This window comes from Pterocles gutturalis, unplaced genomic scaffold (genome assembly GCF_000699245.1).
Source record: "Pterocles gutturalis isolate BGI_N339 unplaced genomic scaffold, ASM69924v1 scaffold35841, whole genome shotgun sequence".
Taxonomy (NCBI): Eukaryota; Metazoa; Chordata; class Aves; order Pterocliformes; family Pteroclidae; genus Pterocles; species Pterocles gutturalis.
The window spans coordinates 1-13,732 of NW_010106837.1; the positions used below are offsets into that span (position 1 = coordinate 1).

At 44.2% G+C, this 13,732-nt stretch overlaps 1 protein-coding gene across 1 annotated transcript in view; it reads left to right on the top strand.

Annotated features, from left to right (window-relative positions):
• Window positions 1–1,821: 1,821 nt before the first annotated feature.
• Window positions 1,822–13,732, top strand: part of GDPD5 (glycerophosphodiester phosphodiesterase domain containing 5) — a gene marked incomplete at its 5' end in the record, with an annotated part of 30,366 nt that continues 18,455 nt past the window's right edge. Inside the window, 2 exons of the mRNA XM_010087914.1 lie at window positions 1,822–1,967; window positions 11,774–11,856. Coding sequence (XP_010086216.1) covers window positions 1,822–1,967; window positions 11,774–11,856 — 229 coding nt within the window. The remainder of the gene's footprint in view (window positions 1,968–11,773; window positions 11,857–13,732) is intronic.

The following is a 13,732-nucleotide window of genomic DNA, read 5'->3' on the forward strand; positions in this document are numbered from 1 at the left end:
ATGGGGTCTCACCAGAGCAGAAGGGGACAATCACCCCCTTCTCCCTGCTGGCCACCCCTTTTTTAGTGCAGCCCAGGACACAGTTGGCCTTCCGGGCTGCAAGCGCACACTGCTGGCTCATGTCCAGCTTCTTGTCCACCAGGACCCCCAAGTCCTTCTCCGCAGGGCTGCTCTCAAGTTCTTCTCCCAGTCTATACAAGTACCTGGGATTGCCCCGGCCCAAGTGCAGCACCTTGCACTTGTTGAACCTCATCAGGTTCTCATGGGCCCACTTCTGCAATTTAGGGATTAAACAGCTCAGATGTGGTGATCTGAGCTGTTTAATCCCTAAATTGCAGTACTAGGAAGGAAGGGACCAGATTCCTTGTACAGCTGGAGACTTTTGCTGACAATTAGGCTGATTTTTCAAAGCCTGGTTGGTGTGTGGTGTTCCTGGGGTGAGCAAGAATTGGGTCAGGATCATGTCCTGTGACCGTCTGGAGGTTTTGATGCTGGTGTAATGCACAACTCCAGGGGACCATGGCTTTGTGGTGCAGGACACCGCATGAACTCCCTTAGTGAGATGCTAGTTGGTTCCTTGAGTACTCTGTAGGTGATTGATTTCCTCTGTAGGAGGAAAAATTAGCTGGCAAAGTTACTAGAGTTACTTTCTGGCTTGTAGGAGCCGTTGAATGAGGCTGTTAGATACTGGAAGCAAAAAGCGGTTTGTTTATATGTGAAACCAGATCAGTTGTGGTCAGGACCAGAGCTGGGCTGTTCTGTCCTTCCCCTAAAAAACACCTTTTCCATCTTGTGTCCATTGCAAATATTTGTTTTAAAGTTGTTTGTTTTTTTCTTTTTTCTGGAGGCTCTCCCTCAAGTTCCAAAGTATTTGTGAGTCTGCAAAATAAATAATAAAAAAAATAAAAATAAGTCTCTTGCTTTAATATTTGTGGTTTCAAGTGACTCCAAATAGCTCAGGAGTTTAAAGGTGCCTATTGTTCCTTATGAGGAATATGTGTCTGTTGGGAACAAGGGGTGTTTCTGTTGTGCTGTCAGCACCTTTGAAAGATTCCCAGATCCTGTGGGCTTTGAGAAGTTGCTGGTAGTCAGAGGCAGGAGGCTGAGGCATGACGTGGGACACAGGACTGCTCATCTGTCCCCAAATGTTGCAGCTGATACCTTCTTTGCTGCATTCTCCAGTCCGGTAATATTGCTGCTTGCAGAGACCTTGGGAAGTGCAGCATCATCACAACCCAAGGGTTTATTTAAACACATCCAGCTTAATCAGTAAAACATTCCTGCAAATTAATTCAGTTCTGGCTGGCACAAATCCCAGTGCAGAAACAGTTAAAAGTGGCTTTATCCTGGCTGAAATGGGTGGTGTTGGTGAACCACTGGTGTAAATACAAGTGATGTAAACCCAAGGGATATTAAATGCACCCGCATGGTGCCATGACTTAGTTGTAGGTATGTTTAACGAGTGATCTATTTCTGCTGTCGGGCAAGGCAAAATTTGGTGCTATCCCACTCAAGGGGCTGGAAATCAGTAGTGTTTTGGGCTACGTTGCTAGGACTTCAAGCAATTCACTTAACTCTTTGTTTCTCCAATATAAAATTAAGTGAAAACCTCCCTCAGGACTTGATTAGCTCAAATAATTATTTTTTTTTTTTTAATAGAATCTGCTTTTCCCTAGAGCTCTGCTGTTCTAATGGGGCAATGGCTGTAGACTAGTCTCTCCTCTGAAGAGGAGGACGAAGGTGTCTCAACTTTGCTTTTATGGTGTGAAGAGGGTCAGGACCAACATTTTCACCAGCTCTTCCTTTCTCTTTTCATCTCAGCTTCTCAGATGCTGATGGTCACTGCATACCTCGCAGTTGTAGTTGCACTTTACCTTGTTCCCCTCACCATCTCGTCCCCTTGCATAATGGAGAAGAAGGCTCTGGGGCCAAAGCCAGCCATTATCGGGCACCGTGGAGCACCGATGGTGAGTAGTCTCGTGTTGTTGGTACTGTGTCGTCTGACTCTTCCGCCTGTGTGAAGGATGGTACCAGATCTGATGGTCTCCAGGCTGCTCTCCAGAAAATCTATGGTGGTAAATCAGTACATGAACCTAGAGTCAAAACGTAAACAAAAGGGCAATCCTTGCATTGCTCAGGGTGGTTTGTGCTGTTGCATTTTTCTGGCTGCTAGTTCTGCTGGTTTTTGCTCTTCAGGCTTGGCCCTTGAGCTGCAGCAGAAATCAGATTTTTTATTTTTTTTTAAATTTTTTTTAAGAGCTTGAGGCTCAGTCTTCATGCTCTTTGCAGGACCTCACCAGCAGTGGTTAAACTCAGCTTGACAGTAAGATGCCTCGAGTATGTGGCAGTGTGGAAAAACAAACAAACAAGCTGTGCTGACCCTACATGACTTCATGGTCTGTGCTCTTGTATTTTAGATCATCAGGAGGCTGGGCGAGCTGATGAAACACTCCTATCACCTGCCTCTGGGTAGGTGATAGGAGTGTTTGAAAGCATAATGATATAGTCCTTTCTTCTCCAAGGTTTCTGGATGCATCCAGGCTAAAGATGGAGCATGTAGGCTTGGGCACAGCCCTGGGATTGGATAACATTGTCCAGCGATGTTTGGCCATACTGGTCTGAGTCTCTAGTTTGGGTGCTTCTGCACCTGGGTCTGTTGTATAGTTGTACCTCCATCTCGCTCTGATGGATTGACTTCAGATGTGGGCACTGTCCTTGTGAATGGTTTTGGTTTTTTTTTAAGGCATCCAACTAACTTTTTTGCAGATGTTCAAAGCAGAAATAAATATTAGTATAGGCTGTCATAGCCTGTTTGGCAGGCTAGAGCGTGCTTGAGCTCCTCTCCAAGTTCAAGAGTGTGCACTAGGTGTTTGCTAGGTGAGATGAACACCTGTCATGACACAGAAATATTTTATTTTAGAAGTATTTTTATTTAATTTCTTTGTTTTTTCTTTCTTCAAGCAATCCTTTGAAATGACAGCTTAATTTGCATCAGTCTTTTAACTATGTTGTCTCTGGGGGTGGTGGAATGGAGTTCCAGGCATGATAAATGCTTTTTCCCATCCTGTTGAGTTTGTACCAACCATGAAGGCCAGAAGAAGCCAGGTGAGGACCCGTGTTCTGTATGCTTTCTGCAAGGCAGGAAATCACAAAACCTATTTGGAGATTTTTCTTCCTGTGGGGTTTCCAGGCCTGTGTGCCCCTCATAGCCTTCTAAAGAAATAAAATAGTCAAAATCCTTCAGTCCTCCAGATTGAACTAGTTTACATAAACCTTATCTGGAGCAAGACTCCCAGCAGAGACTTGATCCTTTGCTTCATGTTCTTCCTTGGAGCCAACAAATAGTCCTTGCAGTATGGAATAAACCTATCTGGGAAATGTGCAGAGGGTTGCAAAGGTTGATCAAGAGCGATGGTGGAGGACGTTCAGTGCTCTCTTCTCCGATACACAGAGCTGATTGTCTCTTAACAAGCAGATGGCTTTCTCTGAAGCCCGCAAGAAGCAAGATCAGAGGCTAGCAAGCCTTGTTCCAACCTCCAAGAAATAGTCTGCATGTCCCATGATGTGCTGGCAGTAGGTTTACCCAACTGCTTTGTCTTTGTATGTGAGTGTCCTCCAACTGTGCCCTTGAATGGCAAAGCAGAGACAGGATAAGGAAGATGAGGACCAGGGAGAGGTGGTCAAAACTTCCTTCTGTACTTCCATCCATGCCCAGCTTTTCACTCTACCAAATGTCATCTTGAGATTGAAGAGCTCCACCTGCAGTGCAAGTCCTCAGGTTGTACTAAGTCATATCTGCTTGGAAACCAATGATCTCAAAGCCTTGCCAAAAGGCGTTTCTGCTCATAGGATCTTGTTTTCATAGGACTCCTTAACTACACTTTTGCTGTTGAGCCCAATTGTATGTAGATTTATTTTGGAGAAATGGCCAAATGGAGCTAGAGAGGAGGAAATAGCCCGGAGAAGAGTCTGGAGACTGGGCTTTAGGACACAGACGTCCTCCCTTGGGCAATGTTGAGATCAAAAGTCTGCAGAGCCTGAGAGTTTGGGACCTGAGGTGACACTGGATCTAGTAGGAGTGGAGATGATAAAAATCAATGTGTTATTTGCCTTCAAATCTCCTGAAGCAAGACAAATGTGACTTGCTGTGCAAACTTGCTCTCTGATAGAGCCTGATAGCTGGTTGCTTTGCCTGTCTGGTGGGACTGGGTCTGTAATATTGCATTTGCAGGACCAACGCTCTTATACTAGAAAGACACAAACGGAACCAAGTGCTCCTCTGACAAGAGCCAGCAAAGGAAGTCCATGGGATGGCTGAAAATGCCTGTTGTCCTAAAACGAAGGACTTGCTGGGTACGTGGCATGTGATATATGAGGTGAAATGTGGTGACATGGAGAGTTTCCCGGGAAAGCTGTAGATGTGTGCAGTTCCTGAAGGATATAGTACTTGGCACACTTTCCGTGGAGGAAAAAAAGTGAGGAACAGAGGCCATATGGTTCGTATAATTTGTCTTGAAACACTGAACGAGGGAACAAGTCCTTGCATTTTAAGTAGCAAGAGAAAATCAGAAACCACCCCAGTGTCTGTACCTGGATGAAGTGTGGCTTTTTGCAGTACAGAGCTACTGGTTGCACATTGGCTGACCATTTGTTTGTAGTGGTGGTGCTCCTCCAAGGAATGTCCCTTTGCTAGCATCCTGTTCCCACCTGAGCTTTAGTTTACTGCTAGAAAGGTTCTTCTGCATGACTCCTTCTACCTTCCCTTGCCTAAATGTCATCCATCATGCCCACTTTTCGCTATGCTAAATGTCCGTTCCCATCGGGGTGCTATCTGAAACCCCTTCCTCTTAGCAGGTGTTTAGTTAGTCAATCAGTTGCTTTTCAAAGGCTCTTTTAAAATGAATTATTCAGCCTCCAGATCTATTTCTATCCTGGCCTCCCATCAGGAGAGCATCAGGGCCGTGGCAGCAATGTGCTGGGAATTGAACGCTCCAGCCCTCACTTGGTGTCTGTTGATTGGAAAGGGTCTTGTCCTGATGGGTGCAGGAACCATGTGACACCTCAAAACATGAGATGGGGTTCTCTGTAAATTTTACATGCTAATTTGTTAAACTTTTGAGATGTTTTTATGAGCAGGTGCCTGTTGTCTTTGGTTTCCCATCTTTTTTATTCTTCCTACAGAAATCTAGTTGTGTTTTGTCTTCAATGGCAATAGACTTGGCTGTCTTCTCTCTGTGATGGGAAATATGCCCCTTATGCTGAGGATAGGCCAAAACAAGGGTAGAAGGTAAAAGCTGGGATCAAATCTAAGATGAAAATGAGGAACTTCATCCAGTAGGACACCAGCTTCTACTGCCGTTTCCACCTTTAAAGTCTTCTCCCAAATGTCTTCGCTCATAGGATGCTTCAGGTTGAGGCAGGTTGGCTTTGCTTTTGGGATCTGAAGAAGTGCTGTCTGTAATGTTGAATCCTACTTGCTTTTAGGTTGTTAGTCCTAAAAATACATTCCTTATAATTAGGCTCATTGTGATGATCTTTGATCTCAAATTGTAGGTCAATTACCCAAGGGATTGATAATAGCAAGGACTTATCTGAGCAAGAGCTGTATCTGTCTCCTTGGAAACCTTCATGAAGCCTGAAATCTTGCTTCCCATTACTGGGACCAGAGAGGTACTGGTTGGTCTAAAAACCATCAGGCTAAACCTGTGGAAACCCTCCAAGCATGTCGGAGGCCAGAACAGCTCTTGATTTCAGACCCGGAGGTTAGAAATAGCATTGAAATAAATGCTTTTGGCAAACCAAAAAGCCAAAACAGCTGTCTGTGTGCCACCAAGCATGCGATGCTCATGCCATCGAGCTCCTTCCTGCATGGCAGGCAATGTCCATCTCTTTGCTGAGTGCAGGTACTCAGAGTACTCATTGCGGGGGCAAAGTACCTTGGTGGGCAGCCAGCGTTTAATTGTGGATTTGCCTGTTGGGTTACTGCATGGGAAAGTTTTGCCTCAGTGGGGGGAATATCATGCTGTTCCCAGGAAACTTCCAGCAAAAATGGAAGGAGAAGGTTTTTGGTTTTGGGGGTTTTTTTTGATACCTGAAGGTGAAGCCTTCAATATATATTGGTGTCCTCAAAGAGATGCTGTTCTGTCATCTTGTGGTGCCAACTATTGATAGAAACAGTAATGAAGGCTTCTAGGTGGGATTGTGGCTTATTGGAGAGCTTTCAGCTAAGGAAGAACTCATTGTGATTTCTTTCTGTTGCTTTGGGGTTTTTTTTCTTGGTAGTTTTGAGGGCCTTTATCTTATCTTGAGTAACAAAACTTTGCCACCACCTACTTGAGACGGTTTTGTTTTTTAAGGGCTCTGAAATGCTTTGGTTTATGCTGCTGAAATCAAGAAGCATTTGGTTTGCTGTGCGTCTTATGCGCACCCACTTATAAAAAATATAGTCAGTTAACCTGTCTGCTGGTCCGATCGATAGTAACAAACAACCATGATTAGCATCTTCTGTCAGACTTGGAGAAAGGCTTGTGTTCATTGAAATAAATCTATGTAAAGTTAGTTTTTCATTAAACCCAGCTTCAGCTTTTTTTAGTGTGCAGTACAACAATAATGAGGGCTTATCTCCTGTATCTAGTTATTCAATTTCTTTTTTTTTTTTTTGCTTATAAGTTTATCCTGTTGTCCAAAGCAACCCTTTATTTTTTTTCTTTTTGTTTTGCGCTTTTTCCCTTCCTTTTGGTCTAGTTGAGCTCTTTCCAGAAGTGCTGGATTTGGATGCTCCCTAAAATACCTAGAATTCCTAGGGATTAAAGATACATTTTATTTTTTTAAACTATTGCCTCATAGTGACCTGGCATGATGGGAAACTATTGCTGAAATCAACATGTTGGCAGATCCCACACTAAGTCCCATACAGGGAACTTCCAAAGGGCATCTTTTTACAGGAAGGAAAATACAATTTTTTTCAGGTATTGCCCTAATCATGCCTTGTGTTTTCAGTCCAATTATTGGGTCACGGGGAAATTGATACTGGAAAGGAGAGATAAGGGAGGAAAAAAATTTTAAAAAAATTAAATGATGCTCATGTATCCAAAAAGATGAGAAAATGTCAATGAAGCAAAGATCAAATCCTTTAGTGAAGCTCAGCGCACAATGCCAGAGGTGTGCAGTGGCTGAAGTTATGCTTTGGAACAAATTTGTTTTTTCTTTGCAAGCTTCTTTGTTAGCAATTTTTTTTTTTTGAAGGCCTGGCAAGGCTAATTAGGGGAGAAATACAATGTAGTGATGTCCAACTTTAGCAAGGCTACACTGCTCTAACTAGCACGCTTTCATAATCTTCATTAAGGAAGGTCTAAACCTCTTGACTGCATTTGAAAGCATTTGCAATTGACTTAACACAAAAGTAGTCAAAATGAGGCCATCCATGGGTAATTTTCTAGAAATTACTTCCTGTGTCTCTGTAGCAAAAAGAAATGAATAGTAGCTTGATTTTTGCGAGGGATGAGCCTGTCAAACCCAGTGCAAAGAGAAGGAACAGCTTCTAGAAACCCTGTACAGCATCTGTCTTGTGGCTTTCAGTGGGTGTTGGCATGGTTTATATAGGACAGAGATTTTGGACTGAAATCATTGCTTTATGTCCCAGGGCTTCCTTCACTTCAGCTCTGTTTTGGTGTGTGTGTTTTGTGTGTTTTTTTGTGGTTTGTTTGTTTGTTTGGTGTTTTTTGTTTTGTTTTTTGTTTTTTAAGAAACTGGTTGTGTCCAGTTGCATTGGATCCCTGCAAACCTAGGTTTGGGGTTTGGACTTAACATGCCTGAATGTGTTGTATCGAAGAGGAAAACCCATCAAAGAAACTGGAGGGAGAGAAATGCAAGCAGAAATATTATACATTTATTTAGTTATTGCAGTTTTGCTGTAAAAATTAAAAAGAAAAAAAACAACGCTAGTCTCAGCAAGTAATTTCTGTACCAGAAACTGTCCTACTTGGGTGCATTTCTGCCCTAAAAACACTGAATTTGGGGCTTTAGCTCCCTCTTTTCTTGTAGGGAGACAGAGACCGGCTGGGATGATGGAAGTATCTGTTACTCTGATTCTCTCTTTTCACAAAACCTCTCGTTGCAAGGGATAGGAGCTCTTGGTAGAGGGAGGTTGCATGTCCAAAGTGGTGCCAGGAGAACTTCCAGAAATAGGGGACAGGGTTAAATTTGCTTTCCTGGCTTTCTAGTTGACCTTTAGTGGGTTGTGTCATTGTGAGTGGCTTGTTCAGTCCCCTCAAGGCTATGGTCGACCAAGAGCTTGAGAAACCAAGGAGGATGGCTTTCTGCACCAATGGTGGGCTCATTTAGAGACGCAATTATTTATATTGGGGTGATTGGCTCAGGTTAGGAGCTTACCCACCACCTGCTCACAAGAAGATGAAGTCCTTGCCTGGAAGGCTCATAATCCACTTTTCAAAAGCTTCTGACATACAAGGAATGGGGCTGTTGAGTAATAGCATTGTGGTGTTAGAGACTACCCGGGGCACGGTGTTACAGAGAGCACTTCTGCTGATGTCCGTGCTGGTTGCTGATTCAGAGGTTCATCCATCTGTGATGCTCTTCAAGAGGATGCTCTTCACTTCTAGGGGTGTTGTGATGAAGATGACGTTACAGCTCCTATGGGCATATTTGGATGGTGACCTTAAGTGGCAGCCTGTCCTTAGAACAGTTTTTTAAAATGTTGCTTCCTCTGCACAGCTGTGGTTTTCCATACAGATCTGGCCAGATTTTGTTATGTTTATTTAACTTGTGTTTGGGATAAAGTTCCTGGGAAAGGACTGGATGTGCCTTGTATCTGAGCAGCCCTCCTGGGGTCCAGTCTTAACTTAAAGGGTGAAACATGGTCTGCAGGCTCTGTAGGGGCTAGAGGTGAGGCAGGAGTTGGGATATTCCACTCCTGGGTCTGAGATTGTCTCTCCATGGGGTTAAGCTCAGTGTCAATTGAGTGCTGAGGATGGGATAGTCACGGTGCGCTGAGTTTTAAAACTCAAAGAAAATTTCAGGTTTCAGTTTGCTGTATCCTGTATTCTAGCCATACACCTAAGATGTGTGACTATCACTACTATCTTCGCTTGGCCAAATTTGTCCAGTCTGGCAAACAGAAATCCCACCCCCAAAAGGCTTCTTTCCTCTTTGGCTTTCTTCTATCACCTCTGCATGCAGGCTCAGCTCTAAATTTGCTTTTCCCCAGTCCAGCTGATGGAGGCTCTTGTGTATTGACTTGCGACCTCAAATCTGTTTGGCTCTGTGTTTTCTTCGAATGCCTCCAAGAGTGGAGGCTGGGACTCCTGCTCCTTAACCTGAAGTTAAGGTTTCCTCTGCATGTCAAACCAACTGCATCTTGGGAGGCCTGGTGTCCAAGCAAGGCTTGACCCTGGCCCTGCAGAAGCTGAAATACACTGAAAAAAGCAAGGACAATTATTTTTTTTAACCTTGTTATCAAACAACAGAGCTTGTGTCTCCTCTGGGTTAAGATTCTGCTGTGCCACAGTTTTGCGTACAGGTAAGACACGAGAAGACCTTGGTCACACTGGTCCACCTCTACAGAGGTGGAATACTGCTGTAGCCACGCTTGTTTGCCTTCATTAGCCCTGATTCATGCAATATGAGCTCTTCGTTGCCTGGGCAGGTAACAGCAGTGTCGTCCTACTCATGTCGTCCTACCTTTGTCGCCCGGTTTTACATTGATTGCTTAGTGGAGGGAGTACAACCTTAGCCTGAGAGATGATTTACAGCTCAACACACTTTGTTTTTCTATTCCTTGTATGTCCACATCCCTGGCAAGACCACTTTTAGGGGTGTGGGTTGAGTTTGCTGCTTGATGTGGTGTCATATCTTGAGTTGGGACTTTAATTGCATCCCCCCAGCAACCCTTCCTGAATTAGGCTGGTGGTCTTGCCTTGCCCTTGGGTTTCTCTAGCTCAGCTCTCTCCACTTCGAAGGCTACCCACTTTATTTCTTTGTGATTGCTGCAGTCTCTGAAAGCAAATATTGAGCTTTCCTCTGCACAGAGAGGATCACCTTGCAGTGTTATCCCCGGGAAACCTGAGCTACTCAGAGGGTGGAACCTGAGATGCTGAAAGCAACCCAAGGAGATGGAGCAGCTGATGGGATCTTTATGTGGCTGCTGCTCTCTGCTGACAGCTCGGAGCATCGTGCATATCTTCAGAAAGCTCTTTCAGCCCGACCTTGCGTGACCCAACGCTGGGCTGCGCAAGAGGGTGTGATGGGAGTGTTGCTTCTGTCTTCTCCTAGAAAAGACAGGCTTTGATTGGGAGCTTTTTTTAAAGAAGATAGCATGCCTTTGTGTTGTCTTTGTTGAACAAACAGAAAGATGAACTAGTATTGATGCGTGGCTTGAGATGGAGGAATTCAGTAGAGAGATACCGGAGCTATGTGAAGGTTGTGTTGCTGACGTTTGGTCCAATTGTTTTACCCCAAAGCCTTGCTGACCTGAACATGTGAGGTGATCAGCTAATACAAACCCAAATGATTCTCAGAGACACCTTAAACTCTTGAGCATTTTTTTGTATTTATTGTGCGTGTTGTTTGTATGGTACATTTAGGTCCTTGCTCTTAATTATTCCTCTTTCCAACCCCTGAATAATTCTTGAAAATCACAGGTTGTGAATGCTCGTTGTGCCTTGATAGAAACTTACTGATCTGGATGGTGGCAGAGATGACTGGAAAAACAGGATTTTACAGGTGCTCTAAACCTGAAAGCAAAATTGGAAAAAAGAAAATTATTTTTAAAAATAGCTTTATTTTGATGTACTCATGTTTCAGTGCACAAAACCTGCCAGTTTTTCTCTCCATAGTAGTCTGTTGTTTTTCTTCTGGTCTGCCTCTTGTTGGTTTATGGACATTTTGGGACTTGCTATACTGTACTGGTTGTGTAGTAAAAACAAATTATTTTTTTGCACGCTGTACTGTTTTTAAACCAACCTGAATTCTGTTACCATCTGCTCCATTCAACAAGAAGGAATTTGAAATAAACTTTGAGTCCTTATCTGTGATAGGCATGGGGATAAATTTTCTAGGCTTAAGGGTATTTTTTTAATTGTTGTTAACACTAAAGACAGCATTTATTATTAGAGAAAATCAACTGATTTTTAGATTGAGTAATAAATGATGTTATTCAATGAGTAGATGCAGAAATAAAATGTGTGCTACAGAACCTGTGGTCTAGTTGTTCTCCATGGTATAGATAATAAATAACCTGGTTTATGGACTTTTGTCTTTCTATGACAGCATTGTAATCACTGTTTGCATAGAAAAGCAGGAGAATGAAGAACCACTAGGGTGGTTTAGGTAGCTCTAGATATAACCTGTGGATAGAGAATTGGTATCATGTGAACAATCACTTTCTGGGGATCTTCAGCAAGTTTAGGGGACCATGCTGGTAAGCAAATCTCTCATACACTAATTTTGCATCAGACCTCGAGCTAGAGAGGTTTCTGGTGTTGAAGGTCATGATAACTCTGTATTGAACTCTAGCCTGTATGTGGAAGACCATCAGTTGCATGAAATGCTTTGGTCATCTTCAGATCTCAGTAAGATGCAGTTCTGCCTTGTGGTCACCAGTACACCAGCGTTACTGGCCGTTGTGTAATCTGCAAAACAAGATTGTTTTGTCTCCCTAATATCTCTAACCCTTCCTCCCAGCATCCTCCCTGACGCTGCTTCGTAAATGTTTCCACTTACTACTAATCTCTCATTGCTCTTTTTTTCGCTGTAGTTGGCACCAGAAAACACTCTGATGTCCTTCCAGAAGGCAGTGGAACAGAAAATTTATGGAGTCCAAGCTGACGTTGTACTGAGGTAAGCCAGTGTGCTGGTTGGGCTGAGACTTTCTCTGTGGACGGCCCAAACCATGCTGGTGGGTCTTGCCTATCTGGTGTGCGTCTGGTTGTTACCACTTTCTCTCATTGAAAAGGGCTCTCGTGGTGAACGTACCCAATAATAGTAGAATCACAAAATGGTGTGGGTGGGAAGGAACCGTAAAAATCGTCTCGTTCCACCCCCCTGCCATGGGCAGGGACACCTCCCACTAGCCCAGGTTGCCCAAAGCCTCATCCAGCCTGGCCTTGAACCCCTCCAGGGATGGGGCATCCACAGCTTCTCTGGGCAACCTGGGCCACTGCCTCACCCCCCGCACAGGAAAATATTTCTTCCTCACATTTCATCTCCATCTCCTCTCTTGTAGCTTCAACCCCTTCCCCCTCGTCCTGTCCCTGCACCCCCTGATCCAGAGCCCCCCCAGCTCTCCTGCAGCCCCCTTTCAGCACTGGAAGGTGCTGGAAGGCCTCCCCGGAGCCTTCTCTTCTCCCGGCCGCACACCACCAACTCTCTCAGCCTGTCCTCGCATGGGTTAGATGCTACTAATTGTTTTCCTGAGATGATGATTAAAGATGAAGTTGTCCAGGTGGAGGAACCTGGATATGTTTGTCACAAAACTAATCTTCATTTGCAGTGGGACTGTAGTTTGTCCTAGAGCTTTCTTTATTGCAGTGGAGCACAGCACATGGTTTCTAGCCAGGCTTGAAGTCAGCTGGCTTCAAAAAGAGACAGAACTGCTTAAATGTAGTAGATGTGGTGCTTAGGGACATGGGTTAGTGGGTTGGATGGTGTTGGGTTGACGGTTCAACTTGATGATCCTTGGTCTTTTCCAGCCTTCATGATTCTATGAAATGTGGCTTTTGCTGGGGTGCCCCAGGTGCAGAGGGAGCAGAGATCCCCAGTTGACTTCATTGCACTGTAAATCTTCAGAAGGGTGTTTACCAGCTTTGCAAAACTGTCACAGGAATTTAGCAGCTGAGGAATAAGCTCTTTCTCCTCCTCCCCTCCTTCACATGTCACTAGTGCTGGGGGAAGGAGGAACCTGGTGATACTGTTGACTGTCAAAAAGTCATTCCTCGCAGGCAAATGTTGAGCTGAATTGACAAGGCTAATTTAGAGAGGATTTAGAGAGGGTTATTTCAAGAACTGTGCTTTGCTCCAGGACTTTGATAACTCTTTAATATTCTTGTTCATTTTCTGAACAAGGTTTTTGCATGTGTTATGTAGATGTGCAAGAGGGCACAAGTGGAATGAAGGGAACAGTCATGTCTTGGTGATCCTCAGTTTGTCTCAATTACAGTCATAAATACAAGAAAGATTCAAAGCTGATATTTTCTTTTTCCCTGTCTGCTTTAGAGCAGTGTTGATAGAAAGATATTTTTGCCTGGTGGGAGAAGTTCAATTGTGAGGGTGCTTTTTTGTTATTTGTATAATTGATAGGATGAGGATTAATGGTTTTAAGTTGGACAAGGGGAGATGGAGATGAGATGTGAGGAAGAAATGTTTTCCTGTGCGGGGGGTGAGGCAGTGGCCCAGGGTGCCCAGAGCAGCTGTGGATGCCCCATCCCTGGAGGGGTTCAAGGCCAGGCTGGATGAGGCTTTGGGCAACCTGGGCTAGTGGGAGGTGTCCCTGCCCATGGCAGGGGGTTGGGACTGGATGATCTCTAAGGTCCCTTCCAACCCTAACCATTCTGTGATTGTTTGAGAGCAAATGATATAAAAACTCAAGGTATTTTATTCCACCTAGGGAGCAGAAGGTCATTGTGGAAGGATGACAGATGAGCTGGGGTGTTTGCAACACAATTCGCCTTTCAAAAATCTGTTCATTAGCTGTTTTGAAGGGACAACTGCTTGACTG